This window comes from Typopeltis vanoorti, chromosome 12 (assembly GCF_054136105.1).
Source record: "Typopeltis vanoorti isolate ZY-2024b chromosome 12, IOZ_Tvanoo_1.0, whole genome shotgun sequence".
NCBI classification, from domain to species: domain Eukaryota; kingdom Metazoa; phylum Arthropoda; class Arachnida; order Uropygi; family Thelyphonidae; genus Typopeltis; species Typopeltis vanoorti.
Window position 1 is genome coordinate 90168423 of NC_143560.1, and position 17276 is coordinate 90185698.

The window sequence follows — 17276 nt, forward strand, 5'->3', positions numbered from 1 at the left end:
AAAAAAAATCATCAAACTGCCATACATTCAGAACACATACAAAACCTACATATACATTTTCAAACATACCGACTATAAGCTTGTGTTCACAACGCAAAAATTGGCAACACTTCTAAAACCTACAAAATCTCACACACATAAAGAAATACTAGAACACCCCAATTTATTTCACAAATTTCCTTGCCAAAAAGATTGTGATCTCACTTACACAAGGTCTAGTATCAGATCTTTATAGGCACAACAAGAACACTTCCGTGGCTGCATCATTCCTATTCCAGAACATTTAAACAATAAAAAACGCAACAACCAAAAGAAATACAAAATACAGGAAAAACAGAAATAGCAGTCCACGCCCTTGAACAAAAACATACCCGCAATTCGACAAGGCCATGATAATAGATATACAAGAAAAAGAAAGAATGCTTAGAATATCGGAAACGACAGTCATGAAATCTGACAAGCAAAAAAATTCAATAAACGTCCACTTGCCCTGCATAATCTCCGAGAGTTGGAAGCTCCTTAACATAAAAATTAGGTCACAACTCCGACCAATACGAAACAATACAGACACACGAAAAACAGAAACACCAAGCCGGCATGACATAGCTTCATGCCGGCTTGGTGTCGTCTCTGAAGATGACACACTTTTAAACGGCTCGCAATCCGTTACTCCCACCCCTGATCTTATTCCATCATATCCTTCCTCTTCCCAAAAAATTTCTATTTGTACCTCACTTCCAAAGTATTCTCTGCTCACTTTTAATAATAGTAAAAAAAACGGGTTTTTCAAAAAAATTCCAATACCCTTTGCCTCACCGATTATTCTCCCACATCTCTCAGCCCTACATTTTCCAACTCGCCCTTCTTTTCAGTCATACTTCCTTCCTTTGACAGCAGATGAATCTATATCGCCACACGCCGGGATTAGCAAATAAGAAGACAGCCAGCAACATCTTACAAAGCTAAGTCCGAATTATTCCTGTTATATATACTTCATATATCTGTCTATATAAAACATCAGTAATGTCCTAAAATTTGAGTAAAAAGCCAATGAAAAGTCATAAAAATAGTAAGTTTTTTTTTCTTCTCTCCTCTAAATTTTCACACGTGAATTTTTGACTCAAAAATCTTTAACTGAATTTCATCTATTGGTTTTTCAAAAGATATAAAATTTTTCTGTTATAATTGCTGCTATTTATAGATCCAGAACCTTCTGACTGCGATACCCAACCAGACTTACCATCCCAATTTCAACTGAACATCGAATTAATAAATGCAGATGAGTACGGTTATTTTGCACAAACTTTGCATTATGACCAACCTAACAACAGAATAGCCTTAGTGCAGCCTAATGGAGAGATGTCGATATACAATCTGAATGCCAACGAAGTTCTGAACATAGCAGGTAAGACTTAGTAACTTTACCGGCAACAACAGCCAGAAAACAGAAGAGATTATATTTAATACAGAAATATAACTTGTTCCACGAGCTGATATTTGTTTACAATGGTGATTCCATTCATGCAATTATGAAATTTGTGTAAATGAAATAATTTTGCATCTGCTATTTTATGTTATACGATCACCTGTGGATTCGCCACCTCTGATTCATTCCAGGTCCAACATGTACAGTCAAGGAAATACCAGAGCAGAACAATGACCCAATGGTCCATTACGCTACTGATTCTGAAGGAAAGAAGCAATTAGCGCCCCCTAACGACTACATTTTATTCAAACGAAGTGATTCCGTGAGTATCATAGAAAGTTTATTATGCAAACTCATTGATTTCCTTGAACTTGTTAAGACTCCGGTGTAATATTTTAGTAAACTGTTTATGTAAATGTAATTTAATATCATTGTTTCTTCTTTCTTTCTTTCAGAAATTTTCAAAATCTGAGTTATTAAACTTCCTTCCTGTCCAGCAATGGACAAGCAATCGCAATGTGGAGCAGTTAGGAGATTGCTATTTGGAGCATTACTTCATGGGTATGTATCATGGGATTATAATTATTCTATTTAAATATTTCATGAAATGCTTTAGCAAAACCATCCAACTTTATTCAGTTGACGAAAGGTGATCTCAATGTTCGTTTCTGGATAAATCTACTCACAAAGAGAATTTCAGTTCAATAGAATTAGTCGTCTCTGTTATACAAAAATTAATCTGAATTTTTGATTTCGTGTACAGATCCACGACTGTCGGTTCTTCGTTGTAATTCGGAATGTTGTGAACCTTCCCCGGTGATGTTAAAAGGATGGTGCAGACGATCCACTGATGTCGTAAATGAAAAACATATTCTCTACAAGTTTTCCGACTACAAGCCATATCTGGAAAATCAGGAAATATTTCAAGTGAGTAAACCATTTTTCGAAGCAAGAAATTTCTTAAGTGCTCATGGTTTGAGTAAAAGTGTGCTTCCCCCGGTGAGATCCAACAAAGAGATTTGTAATAACGCCTCTTCCCAGTAAGTCTTTCCCTTTTTGCTGTTTCCTTGGAAAAACCTTATAATATTGTTGCCAATATTGTCTTCCTCCTTTTAAAATATATTGGAAAATATAATTGGAGTGCTCATGCGATTGAAACTGATCTGAGCTACTGGTTTCAGAGCGACATATGTCTTCGTGTGTCCTATCAAGACATAGGACAGCCCAGTTAAATGAAAACCGTACTTCCAATTTGAATGACTAAATCTAAATTAATGTGAAAAGCTATCGCCTGTATTTTGATAAACCTTTTATAAAAGATTAATTAAATGTTCTGAAATCTCCTGTCGGACTTAGTTTCCCAGAAAGCAGAATGTTGGACTTAGTCAACCTCCTCAAGTCACAAATATAAACTCAACTGGAGGTCACTACGTACTGTTGGATGTCCTGAGTTTGGATTGCAAATTTAAGTGAATAGATCGTGTTAAGTTCAGTTTATTTCGTGTTCTTCTCGTTTCTTAAAATTAGACCATTTATTATGATTGAATAATGTTAATTTCAATAAGAATCTCTGCTTACTAAAGTAATTTTATAGCACGAGCTATCAGTTAATTTTATCTTCTATTTTTGGAATTAATAAGTTTTTATCCCTGATTAGCAAACAACAATTCAGTCCTCGTAAATAACTCTCTATTGCCTTGTATTCCAAAAAAGGAATCCGCGGAGCTCTTTTAGCCATAACTAACTGCTGAAAGTTGAGAGAAAGTAGCGTCCCCTCTTAGCCATCATTTAAACTTGAGACTATCGATTTTAGAGGCATCGGGAACAGAGCAGACAACTTCCCTATCTCCTAATCCGAAACCCTAACACTAATATTCGGATTGATGTCTAGAATGGTCTATAACTAATACGAACGGCTATTTACACCAACCAGAAATTTCAGTTCACATCTTTCCTCACAAGTCTTCTCACACTTCACGCATGAATCACACTTCACACATCAAGGGTGCAGCTAAATCACAATATCGCGTGTGCACACATACACAAGTTTCCTGGTTACGGAAAACTCGTTTTCAGTACTAGAACGATAAATTGATTCCTATATTAGTGCCAATATTCCAGTCTTTGTGAATTTAAAAATTTAATGAAATAAGCTATATTTCATTGAAAGTATGCAAATAAATTACAATAAAAATTATATTTTCCTATTTTTGTTTTAGTTTTGTCACTTCTTTGAATAATATTTTCTACTATGCATGTGCGCGCAGTCACTTGGATCGATGTCGAAACTTGTATTCATAGAGAGCAGCAGTGAGCATAGCCTCAAAAGATAGTGAGAGAGAGAGAGAGAGAAGACTACAATCATAACATATACTTCTCAGTCTGTGTCTTGGAAGTTCGGAAACTCGTGCAGTGGAAAGAAGAAAAACTGAAAATAAAGTCAGATTGATTCCATTCTCAAAGTTTTGAAATGTAAATCACAGAATTAATTTTTCATTCGCTCATTTAACACACGCTCTTCTGACGTGTAATGAGCTTTCTCAATTGAAAGTGAGTTGGGCAATCTCATACTGAGGCAGAATGGTTTTTCTTAGGAAACTGGGCTTTTGTATCCCACGTTCGGCGAAATCGGCCATGAGAACACACGCAATTTACAGACAAAGCAAATAGTGGTGGCAGTGGGTAGAAATTCAACTTGGTTGATTTTCTAAATAACAACAAGGAGCTTATGGAAGATATTAAGATAGTCAGCTGATTATCAGTTAATCCACATATACGTAAAAACCTATAAAGATGGTCCAGGCGCTGGAAATTCCATTTGTTTGCTTAATAAACTAAAAGAGAATCGATTCCAGAAGGCATATATTGATTACGTTATCGAATTTTAAGCATGTCTGCAGAGAATCGTTAAACCAGGACGTTGAGTTTTCAAATCTTTACGGAAATAAGTCATGTGCTCATTTCTTATTCGTTCACAATCGTTTGAACTTCTTTACGACATTTTTCCCGCAGTTTATTAAGATGAATCCTAATAACCTGTCTGGAATGAGAACGGAACAAATATATGCTTGATTCATGTTTTTAGTTTTCAATGACCAATTCTTTAGTTCAACCTTTGACCTCGAGGCCAAAGGTTAAAATTATGGTTACGAAAGCTAACCTGGATAGGTCTTGGTCCTGGAGAGCCTGTTAGTATGCAAATTAACATTATTATTATACGAGATTCAAAGTTACGTTAATACTTTGTACATTATCAATCAGCTTTAGACCGAACTAAGTGTTCTGCGTAAAAATGGTCCAAAATCTATACTACGATTTAGCTTTATTTAGTAGCTCATTGTGTGATTCCATACACTGGGTATTCATAGGAAAGGGGAATCCCAAGATGTGCATTAGATAAATTAATAAAGGAGTAAAAGAAATGTTTATAGCTGTAACTCCTGTGAAAATCGATTAGCAGCCGGTGTACGCCCTTTGTCGTCACCAATAGTTGAGTTCATGACTATCAATGATTTTGAAGGCAACGCAACAGGGAGAAAGAGAGTACAGCAGTCAACTGCCGTCATAAACTCTTAACGTTTATATTATTGTTTCATATATAGTATGAGTTTTTAGTCAAATGTTGGTTTTTATGGGGTTAAACCCAATTATGAGGGAGTAAAAAACACGTACTTGTCTTCGTCAACAATTAACTAACTTGGGAACCTGCGGAAACAAGAAAAAAAAAAAATTTCCTCTGGTAGCTGACTAGAATCGAACGGTCTTCTTTTCTGCGCAAGAAGCGTTTATACAAAACTTTCAATTGTTTTTCTCTCTGTCTCTCTTCCTGTTAAAAATAAATATTCATTTGTTGCAATTGCAATTCTTGCAGCCACCTCCAGGAACATACTGTGAAGGACGCCTTGCAGGGAAACGTTTTCCTACTCTTCCTCATTATTTCAGCTTCGATTACTTGACTTATGTGAAGGAGATGGATATAGACCCGGTCTCGGTGCAGAAGAAAGTAAGTCCGATTTAAGTTTATTTTGCTTTGTTTAAATGCTAAAAAGACAACTCCATCAAAACGTTTAAAGTGATGTCCTCTTTTCCGCACAGATATGGTACGACTCACTCACCAGGATGATAAAGATGGATGATTACTATGACGACAATCTCTTCCTCAGGCGTTCCATAGTGTGGGACTTCAACTCAGGTAGGAATCTGTGAGCATGGATGTTAGCTTATAATAGAATTATAGTGGCCTGTTACAGATCAATGAAATAAATTACCGAACAACACCGCGAGCTATAAAAATACACTTTTTCGAGTCCTCGATGCTCCTGGTGTGGCTTAATTCAAAAAATAAATAATCCTTTTCTATTCATTTTCAAGTATCCTTGGAGATCTATCAATCTTTAAATATTTCGTTGCCAAATATGCTATCACTGCGTTTGTTGGAGACCTAAAACTCAATTGGAAGTATGATATTTTACCACGTAAAATAAGCAAAAACCTTTTTACCACGAAAGAAAATTATGCAATCTGTAGAACAGACAAATTCTGCAAGAGAAAATGTAACAGAAAAATTAGGCAAATCTACCGACAGCTATGAAATGATATAAAGGGGAAAATGGTGAAAGTAAATCGGAAACAAATGCAATGAACTGTCAATAATTCCTGATGACACCAAATGGACTAACTGCAGTGAAATGGCCTCGGGAGAAACTTACAAACTTACTTCTTGTTAACTCGCTAAAGAAGCTGACAAATACAGAACTTCTTAGCAGTCGATATGCTATTTAGTGGAAGAAAGAAATTATTGATCTGAAAGCGAATATTAACAATACATTCTTTGGAGAATTACTGAGATTTGCAGAATGTTATTTTGGTTCCATTTATAAAATAAAACAGAAAGATCATACGAATAATAATAAAGATCGAAAAGGAAAACATAAAAAACCATAAGAAAGAGAGAGAGAGAGAGAGAGAGAGAGAGAGAGAGAGAGAGAGAGAGAGAGAGAGAGAGTGAGTGTGTGTGTGTGTGTGTGTGTGTGTGTGTGTGTGTGTGTGTGTGTGTGTGTGTGTGTGTGTGTGTGTGTGTGTGTGTGCGTGCGTGCGTGCGTGCGTGCGTGCGTGTGTCCACCCAATAGTAACCCTATCAGGAGGTAATTTATTCCTACATGCTCCATTGCAATGCTTATATTACATTTAGCTTCCAAGTACTGATTAACATTTATATTTATATTTTGGTATCAATATTTATATTTACATTTATAATTTTATATCTATATGTACACATTTCGTTCTTTACATCCATATTTATATTTATATTTATATATATATATATATATATATATTTACACTATATAATTCATACAATATAGTAATTTATGTTACTTTACGACTGGTAGTTGATGTTATTGGCAAATTTAATTAGTTCTGAGTAATACTTTTCGATTAGTCTCTGTTTTGACACTGGCCACTTGTCTCCAGAAGTAATGACGTGTTGTATTAGGGGGTATCCGGATGGAGTCCAATAGCTGACAGTCGTAAAGTATGTGGTCAACAGTCTGTTGAAGATGTGGACTACAATTACATGATATTGATTCCAGGATATGGAATCTGCGTAAGTAGTGTCTTAGTTTTCCATGTCCCATTAGTAGCGTGGTTAATCCAGGAGAAATGGCGTATCTTTTCAGCCGGAGTCTGTTTCTGATGCTTGGTAAGAATTCTTTTGTTGTCGATCCGTTTTTTGATGTCTTCCATTCTTCTTCCCACAGGTCTAGGCTTTTCTCTTCTGCAAGTGTTTTTATAGTAGATTTCGAGTAACTTGTTTCTAACCGTTCGTTTTTAGCTGCTTCATTAGTCAACTGATCCCCTATCTCGTTTCCTGCTACCCCAGTACGCGCGTTTACCCAGCAGAACTTGATTTGCCATCCATCTAGAGTGAGATTCCTTGTTGTTCTATTAACGTTATATGGTTGTTCTGGTTTTTATGCCGTCTATAGTGCTTCTACTATCACTGCAAATTGTTGCTGTCTTTTGATGAAAGGTGTTGAGTTCTAATTCCCGGAGATATGCAAGTCACTATAGCAAGTTGTCTGCTTGGTTGTTGTGAACAGAAGGGATGCAGTCTGGAGCAGCGTTCTTGTATAATAGACTGTCTGTTGTATGCAATGAAAGAACAACCGACGTTCCTTTCGGTTTTGCTTCCGGCAGTGTATATTTGGAATTCGTCACTTTCAAAGCTTTCCTTCTCCTTAATATTTGTTTTCTTTGCTGGGTGAGGTCACTTACTGTAGTGAAGCGGACGTTCGTAACAATTTGGATCGATGTTGCAACTTTCATTATATCTTCCGGAAGTGACGTCATATATAAGAGATAATTCTTGTATTTTCAGGCAGATCGGTGTTAGAGCTGCAATAACGCAAGCTGCCTCGAAAGATATTGTCCTGTATCCTTTAATTATACGTATGGCTATAAGGCGTTGAACTATTTTCTTTTAAGCTTACACGGTGATCCAAATACATTTTGGAAAATTATGGAAACAACTACCGTGTTTGAGTAAAACTTTAGTTTAATATAAACTAAAATCCACTTTCGACGTTTCGACCTTTATGTCAAGGTCATCTTCTGGAGCATATGCACTATATACAGAAAACAAGTTACACTACAATCTACATGGTTTATTAAAGTTACTGACCAACCGTTGAACTCTGTTTAGTTTTTGTCGGTTTATCTTTGATTTTAGTGTATGTTTCCAGGCAGGTGCAGCATAAGATATTAATGGTAGTATAGCACCGGTATATATTGTTTTCAGCGCTCGTTGGTCAAATCCCCACTTAATCCTTGCCGACTTAGCTAGGAGGTTTATTACTTGTAAGCTTTTTTTCGGCAACATATGAGATGTGCTTATTGGAGGTAAATTTTTCATCTATTGTTACTCCTAGGTATTTTAGCTCACTGGCGACCTCTAGAACTTCTATGTTTAGGAAGACTGTTACAGGTTGTTTTGATTTTTTGCGTGAGATGTGGAGCAATTTAGACTTGGTGCTATGGAAGGTGACTTTCTTCTCGCTTGCGCACTCTGCAATTTTAAAGAGTTCTTCGTTGGCCGTTACTTCTAACTGTAAGCCATCGCATCCCCGAATCATTATCATCGCATCATCGGCGAAAGCAATGATTTTGTTTCAGTAGTGAAAGAAAGTCTTAATAGCGAGTCGTACTGGATGTTCCAGAAACCTGGCCCACAGCAGGAACCTTGCGAGCAGCCTCGTTTGACTTCTTTCGTTACTGCTGTGGTTTTTAATGTCATGGTTGCTCTTCTGTCTGTAAAATAATTTTTGTAAGGTAGAGTAAGTTTATTGGACATTTTAAATTTGTTAATTGATTGATTATGGCTGGCTACCATGCAGGATCGAAGGCTCCTTGAACATTGATTGAAATCAGCAGTACGTTTTTTTTTTTTTTTTTGCTGTAGACTGTCTTCTGCGAACTCTTTCACCTCCATAATTGCGTCTACTGTGCTGGTGTATTCGGTGTATTAAAATTTTTTCTAGTACCTTGCTAGCAATGTTTATGAGACTCATTGGTCTGTATTTACTAATTTCGTCGGATGTTTCTTTTCCTGGTTTGATTATGGGTATAATTTTTGAGCGTTTCCATATTGAAGGAAATCGTCCTCTTTTTAGGCATTCGTGGTAAATTGATATGAATACGGGGAATTCGAGAAACGCTCTTAGGAGTATATCGCTGGTTATTTTCCGTCTTCTCCAGGAGATTTTCATGGATCCATTGATCGTAATACCGACTCGATTTCGTTAGCTGCAAATAAGTCATCGTCAGAAGTGTCTATGCCTGTTTTGATCCTTTGTCTGTACGTTTTTTGGATTTCTTCATCTGTTGATTCATCGTCATCGTGAATAAACTTCTTTATCATAATAGCTGGAGTTTCTGCTAAGTTTCTAGTGTAGGTGCCGTCTGTTTTCTTGATAGTTGATAATATAGGTGTTGTCTTATTCTTACTTACTGCTAATTTATATATGCAATTCTAAGAATTCAATACGGTTGAAACAGCACAGAATTTTTTCCATGATTCTGTTTTCGCATTTGTGATTTTGGACTGATAGCTGTATTTGGCTTTATGAGTGTCCCAGGTTCGATTCCCGTCGAAGACGTGAGAAACTTGAGGATTTTTATCAGGTATAGCCAAGTTAGGCGGTCTTGGGCGCGAGCAGTAGGATTTTTTCCGCCAGTTTATCTGGCGTTTTTCGTCCCGCAAGCCCCGTGACCATACGCTTCTACAATAACTTTAGTTTATTCCTTTATCCAAGTGTGACCAAACAAAGTTTGCGCCTGAAAGTATCTTCAGGACTGAGCTAAGGTGGTGCTCCCACTGATGAGACCTGAATAAAGGTCGAAACCGGTCTGGGTAGTGGCCCTTGTCTTAATGCATAGCATTTCACATATCCGCAAGGAGATGTGCTTTGCTTATGGGAGATACTGAGATACGAGTGATGGTAGCTTTCTCCACCGTTGCCACGAGTTGCCTTGGTATTGCACCACTCAGTCCTGAAGATACTTTCAGGCGCAAACTTTGTTTGCTCACACTTAGATAAAGGATTAAACTAAACTTATTATAGTCTAACCAAGTGAAAAATAAACTCTCATACGCTTCTACAGTCAAGAATATATCCCCCCTCCCAGCGGCAGACTAGGTGAGAGGTCGGTTGGGAATTGGTACTAACAAAGAAGTCGCATTTAAGTAACACGCGGATCCTGCATAGGAAGCGGGAATAACGCGTAGTGAAAGAAGAAGAAGAAGAAGCTGTATTTGGCTCACATGTAGTTCTGTCTTCTGTTCTCTCTTAAATTTTAGTTATTGTATGTTCTTTGGTATAGTCGTCTGAGTGTTCTTAGGACACTTTCTTCATCGTTCCACCAAGGTACTGATTTTCTTCCATCTTCCACGTGTGTGCGTGCGTGCGTGCGTGTGCGTGCGTGCGTGCGTGCGTGCGTGCGTGTGTGTGTGTGTGTGTGTTTTGGGATGAGTCCTTTAACTGCGGGGAGGTCCGATCGAAAGCATATCATGTTTTTTCGGAAAGCGAATTTTCTGGGAAAAAAAAAATTCAATAGATTTTTAGATATGCTGAAGATCTAAAAAAATTATGTGAATTATTTTCTTTAATTTTATTTATTTTCTGCTGCTTCACAGAGTACACGCTCCTAAACGATTGTTTTACTATTGTAGGGGTGGTGTTCTCTCTGGTTCCTGAACTGGACAGCTGCACGACCCAAAACATCACCGGAGAATTCCAAGTGGCCAACATGACTTTGCTTCCAGCAGTGATTTTCCCTCAGTTTGCTGATCAGGATCACGACAGCCCAGTTCATGTAGGACAGGTAACATTCTCAACGATTAAATATTACAACATTTCATCAATTCTCTTTCTCGTCTGTTGAAATTCTACGTCCATTTAAATGGATGAATGAGTAAAAGATCTTTTGCATTTTACATTTTTTTAGAAGCCGCTTCAATGGCTTTATGCATCGGTATTCCTATGCTATCATCTTGGCAAGGCTTGCTAAGTTCGACTTACTTCTTCTCTGTGTTATACAAAATTTTCTTCGTGAAAAATTCATGTCTTAATGAGATAATAAAAATTGTCGGGATGTGTGTTGCGCCATCTGTTATCATCAAACGTAATTATTCCGTTTTATATATAATAGATTGGAACACACTAACAACAATTTCTATTTTTATTACAAAGGTTAAAATCATTTTCTTGAAAGATTTATTAACTAAAATCTCTTTCGATATTCCGATTTTTTTTTTCCTTTGTATTTTCATATTTCAATCTTCATTATCTTATTCTCTACTTTTTCTGCGTATTGCTTGATGTAATGTTCGATCTGCTTCATATCTTATCTTTATACAGCTGTGATGACACTTTCTTTATTTCTTTTGTATTTCCTTGTTTCTGCACTTAGTTTTAATCATATCAGTGAACTCCCAATTCAACAGCGCCTCTACTTTTACAGGAAAACCTCGCTTAACGCGATTAATTAATCCACCAATTAATGCATGCTAAGCGAAATCGCGTTAATCGGATACCATAAACTAAGGAATAATTTTAATTCATCCATCAGTTAGCGTAAATGGGGGGGGGGAATGACAGTATAAGCTATATTAGAGGATAAAATCATAAAGTTAATAAAAATCAGTTGCTTAAATTTGCATTTAATGTCTAAACATTTGATTGAGCTACTTTTTTACAAAATAATTGAGTACAGATGTTTGAATCGTGTTCGACTTCGTCATGGATGGCAATCGCTTTTTCAAGATTTCTGCGGACTTCGAAGCATCGTTCCATATCAGGATCGACAAACAAAATGTCCTTAGCATGCTCAATGTGATTGAAAACTAGCTCAAGTTCTTTTGCAGTTATCTTCTTAATCGTAACATACTCTTCTTGTTCGCACTTATTATCTTCTTCTTCATATGCAAGCTGTTCTTCTAGTTGAAGTCGATCATTCTCGCTTAACTGTTCTGAATGGGAATTGAGCAAGTTTCTCACAACTTCATTATCCAGTTCATTAAATCCAAGTATTTTTTCCTATTGTGCTGATTTCTTCAATAATGTTAGATCTTGAATTTTGCACATGATAAACTAACATAGGCTTGAGTTTAAAGTGGCCTTCTGCGTTGCCTCCTAATGTGAGACGATCTTTAGTTACTTTGTTTCGTGGTTGAGATGCTTCAGTTTTAGTTAGGAAAGATTTTGTTGGCATACGCTTCCAAAAGAGACCAATTTCGTCGACGTTGAATATTTGCTGATCGTCATGATCACCCTCCTGAATTATCGTTTGCAATTTTTCAGGAAACTTGGCCGAGAATCTTTATCAGCACAAGCAGATTCCCCAGTTATTCTTACATTATGTAGTGCAGCTCGATTTTTAAAACGGTCAAACCATCCTAAGCTCGAAGTAAAGTTTTCACATTCCTCTTGAAATTTGGTCTCTCACAATGAGGTAAAAATATTGGGAGCTTCTCCCTGAATATTCCCTGTACTAAGAGGTATTCTTTTTTGGTTATAATCCTTAATACAGAGAGATAGAAGACTCCATCTCGATCATTAAATGGCTTCTATTTCGGGTGATCTGCATGCTTAAAGAAGCAGTAGCAACTTTCCTTATTCTTTGTATTCTTCGCTCTTATTTAACATAGTCCAAACTGTAGACTCGCTGTATCCCAGGTCTCACCTAATCATTGTATTACTAGCGCCACTTTCATGTCTCTTAATGACTTCCAGCTTTTCCGCTAGCTGCAGATTGGCGACAAAAAATTTCGCGTAACGTAAAAAAATCGCCTTAACTGATTGATCACTCGCTTAAAGCGGGAAATGGTATAATTTCACTCAGTCGTGCTAACTGATTATCGCGCATATCGAATTCGCGTTCAGCGAGGTTTTCCTGTATTACAAAGATTATGACGCGAAGAATCTTGATAAGGGTTTTTTCGTCTGAAGGTGCGTTTGCAGGTCCCATGCGGATATGGTTGGGTTCCCCCCTCATGGAATCGAGTTTTTCATCCCGCAATACAAGTAAACAAGGAAGAATAAAAATAACCACAGTTAATCGACATTACACGTCGATCGAAGTTGCTTCGAATATTAAAAATATCGAATAAACGACCATTCCAATTGGGGAATTCTGGTACTGAGGTACTTTCTCAAACTACATTTCTTTTTATCACTGATTGAATTGCGCTCATTTAAGAGAAAAATAGAAGAAAAAGAATAAGACATAAGAAAGAGTAAATAAGAAGAGTATTTTAAAAATGGATAGCTGTACAATTACCAGGAAGAAATGACTGAAGAGCTCCTTCATTACTCCTGCAATTTGTACGGACTCCTTTACTACTAAGAAAACTTAAGAGATTCTCTAAAATAGAATCTTTTTTTTTTTTTTTGCGTGTTCAACAGAATCCTCTATTATCAAGGAGGAAGTGAAAACGAAAGAAAAAAGCTTCAACTAATGAAATGATCATCAATAACGAACACTAGTTTCAGCTCCTGGACGTATTGTTTGTTGCTCTGCTGCAAGAAACTAAAATTGCCCTAAAAGCACTCCAAGCTTATCCACAATCTTCAGAAAATGCTATTACGAGAAAATGTTCTAGTAAATGGATTACACCTTGGCGGTTGAGTGACTTTGTCACTTTGACCACCATTTCGTTCCCAAAATGGAAACAAAAATAAGAAAGAATGTTTATAGGCCAATTTACGAAAGTGTCACAGGTTAGCGTGTTTCTTTTAGACCGAGTAACAGGTTTTTCCTCAGGGAAATGCCAAGTTTTTCTTCTTACAAAATAGGCAATTCAACCGATGAACACAAGCAGTTAATCAACTTTTAATACTTTCATGTTAATTCTAAAACAACCCAAATAATTTTAGCTATTCCACATACGTAAGATGACACAGCCCATTTCTAATTTTATTAAAGTTTAAGCTATAATGAAATTATAAATGGACAATTCAAATAAAAATAATAATACATAAATAAATAAATATTGTAATGAGAATTTTTAACCTGATATCTAAGACTACCATTTCAAAGCGAATATAAGAGGGGGGGGGGATCTCTAACAGAAAAGACTGCATATAACTAATGAACTTAATGATATCTACAAGAAGAAGAAAAAAAGAAAACTAAAATGGACGTTTCAAAATATTTTCACAATCCAGTTCAATCACGAACAACTCAGTGGTATTTGTGTATTTCAAGTTTACATTTTGTGAGGATCGATTCATCCATAACATCCAAGGAAGAGGATTTTTGTCGATTGATCGATACACCAACTTGAACTCATCCTTAGCTAAGCTAATTCTATCACGTGTTCGGGAACAACCATACAGGTGGGAAAATTATATGCATCCAGCTAAGCCATTACAAGCAAGGCATTTTATCGATGCGGTAAGTTTTATGTAGAGATTTGTGACTTAATGTGATGTTTGTGAGTGGATTTATAGGAAGATTCAGAAATATCTTTGAAGTATTATGTTGTTGGAATCCATGTTAGAAGAAAATCAAATTTCAACATTTAGAGTCTTGAACGAGGTCTAAAATTTGTGTGTGTGTGTGTGTGTGTGTGTGTGTGTGTGTGTGTGTGTGTGTGTGTGTGTGTGTGTGTGTGTGTGTGTGTGTGTGTGTGTGTGTGTGTGTGTGTGTGTGAGAGAGAGAGAGAGAGAGAGAGAGAGAGCTAACTAAGTTATAACGTACACATTTCTTTTTTCAGAGACAAATCAGCTCCGCTAAGTATGACGTGTGGACTATCAAAGAAAACCATGAAGATGGAGAAGTAACAGTACAAGATATTCACTTCGTCCAGGTAAGCCTGGATTCTTTCCAGTTCTTCTCATGCCATTCCAGAAATAAGAACATTAAAATACAATGTCTAAATGACTAGTTCGATGGTAACATTGTCAAATACAATTAGCTTTATGTTGGTCATGGAACTGGCGCAATAGTATCGGTTGTATGAATGTCTCCAGATTACTCTGAAAGCAAAACAAAAAAATACATAAATAAATATGTAATTCCTTGCCCTTTCGGTCACCAAAATGTTTAAGATCTCCAACATACCATAATACTTTAGTATCGTACAATTTAAAAGATACGGCCCTCGAGAAGTGGAATGGAACGTATACTGAGGAGTAACAGATGGATGCTAAACACCTAGCATGAATGAGTCCCTGCTGAGTTGAACTCATTTAGTTTTCATCAATAAATGTTATTTGAATTCAAATTATGCCAAATGTAACTTCATTTTATGTGCTGTTGCAGGATATGCCTAATACCGAGATGCGCCTTGCAGTGATCAATTTGTTTTTCTATGACTACAGTACTGCAGGTGACCCAAAGGTAAGTTAAAGCGCTGAGTGAATGTTTGTGATATCAATTAAATGCGAGCTAATAATGCCAATTTCTATGTTCATATGCCGTTCATTCTCATAAAGAGATGATCTAATTACTAGTCCACTGTTAACTACAGGGAAGTGTTATGCGAGTTAGGTGTATGAGGAGAGAGATGAGACTGTGTGTGTGTGTGTGTGTGTGTGTGTGTGTGTGTGTGTGTGTGTGTGTGTGTGTGTGTGTGTGTGTGTGTGTGTGTGTGTGTGTGTGTGTGTTGGTACTAATCCTCTGTTATGTGAGTTAGGTATGTGTGTGTGGTGGAGTAGAGTAAATTCGTCAGTTGTAATCTTCATAAATAGTGTTCGTCCTTAGGTTTCGGACATCAGTATAAGTGTCCTAACAGTTGCTTGTTTCTTAAATATCTTCTGTTTGTTATGTTTATTTTGTGTCACTATGCCGAACATTGAAGATATTTTCTATATTGTCATTTCAATCTAAATAAAGAAACAAACAGAAATAAGTTACTGGCATTTTTTGAGAGTCGTTAATGAAAGAAAGTATATTTTTTTTTTATTATTTCAGGTTGTCGTTACGAAGCGTCAAGAAATTAATAACTTCAGGTCTTCTCCTCGTGATTGGTCGGCTTTCGACGTGTCCAAATGCTTTAAAGAATCAAATAAACTCAGAATTGAAATTATTTTCAAAGGTACAGCTTTTTATTGTGTTCCATTTTGCACACTTGCGAGGGGTGTTCCGAAAGTAATGCCAATGCATGTAGTGCATGGGGTGTGAGTGGCCTCGACAGTGTCATCTTGTTTTGTTGTTTCTATCCTTCGCTTCGGGTCAGTATACTGTGGTGCATGATCCAAATCTTTTCGTGTGCTACTGCATTGAAACTAAACACTAGATTAACGATTTAATCGAATCGTAACAGAATTTTGTTTCGATGGAGTGTGAGCATGTTTTGGTATCGCGTCAGTTAGCTGGCGAAATAAAAAAGAACTACACTGATTGCTTCAAAGTCCAAATGGAAGGCAATGAGTATCTGGGGACGTAAATTAGCTCCTTCGTTATGATCGAAAAATGAAATCTCAATCTACGGAATATCGCCACGTTACCTTATCGATTGCGAAATGTTAAAAATTCAACCTTCCTTCGGAAAGTGCATCCTGACTGTCCTAAAAGACAGTCGCATTCCAGTACTGAATGGCGAAACGGACGACAAGAAATTCACAGAATTATGTGAAGGCCTTGAGAAAGGTGTAACAAACGAAGGGATCGTGATTTTGTTGTGAGACAGATTGATTTTGCAAAGTGACAAAACGTGGCCATACAGGATTGAATTGATTTGAAGGGTAGCAGAGAGATGGGAATTTGAAGTTGTGGAACATCCTCCTTACCGCCCGCTTTGGCTAATCAGATTTCTAGTTATTTCCTAAATTGACGACACATCTGAACGGTATTTATTTTGAAAATGACGAACAGGTCAAAGTAGAGGTGGGAAAATGTTCCGAAAACAACTGGAGAATTTTTGATTACTATGACGCTTTCAAAACAAAAGGTGACTGAAGAGGAGAAATAGTTTACGAAAATAAAGTAGACATTTCAAACTATCTTTTGATTTTTGTTTCACCGGCGCAGCTCTTTTAGGTAAGGAGCTGAGCTCTCACAACAGAGACATTACTTTCGAAACGCTCCTTGTTGTGCATGTAGGAGGGAAATAATAGAAAAGAGACTCGCCGAGTGCCAATAATTTAGGATTAGATGAATTGGATTAACATTTGAATTGATGTACAAAAGTAAAATGCCATCCACTTGATATGGTCACCCGCAACAAGTAGATTAAAGACCAGTTTTAATAGAAATTTGAGAATCTCTTATTTGTATGTGGAGCTACTTTATCCCATTCATTCCCTCATATGACCTAATTCCACATTTGGGCAGATGGCACATTACA

General features: G+C 36.8%; 1 protein-coding gene across 2 annotated transcripts in view; it reads left to right on the forward strand.

Annotated features, from left to right (window-relative positions):
- The window catches only part of LOC150100994 (uncharacterized), an 80541-nt gene that overhangs the window by 42510 nt on the left and 20755 nt on the right, over positions 1-17276 (forward strand). For both annotated transcript variants that reach the window (XM_090401573.1, XM_090401574.1), the window contains exons 28-37: positions 1202-1405; positions 1618-1748; positions 1882-1987; positions 2190-2353; positions 5298-5429; positions 5522-5618; positions 10656-10807; positions 14703-14795; positions 15251-15328; positions 15902-16025. In XM_090401573.1, the coding sequence (XP_090257699.1) occupies positions 1202-1405; positions 1618-1748; positions 1882-1987; positions 2190-2353; positions 5298-5429; positions 5522-5618; positions 10656-10807; positions 14703-14795; positions 15251-15328; positions 15902-16025 (1281 nt within the window). The remainder of the gene's footprint in view (positions 1-1201; positions 1406-1617; positions 1749-1881; positions 1988-2189; positions 2354-5297; positions 5430-5521; positions 5619-10655; positions 10808-14702; positions 14796-15250; positions 15329-15901; positions 16026-17276) is intronic.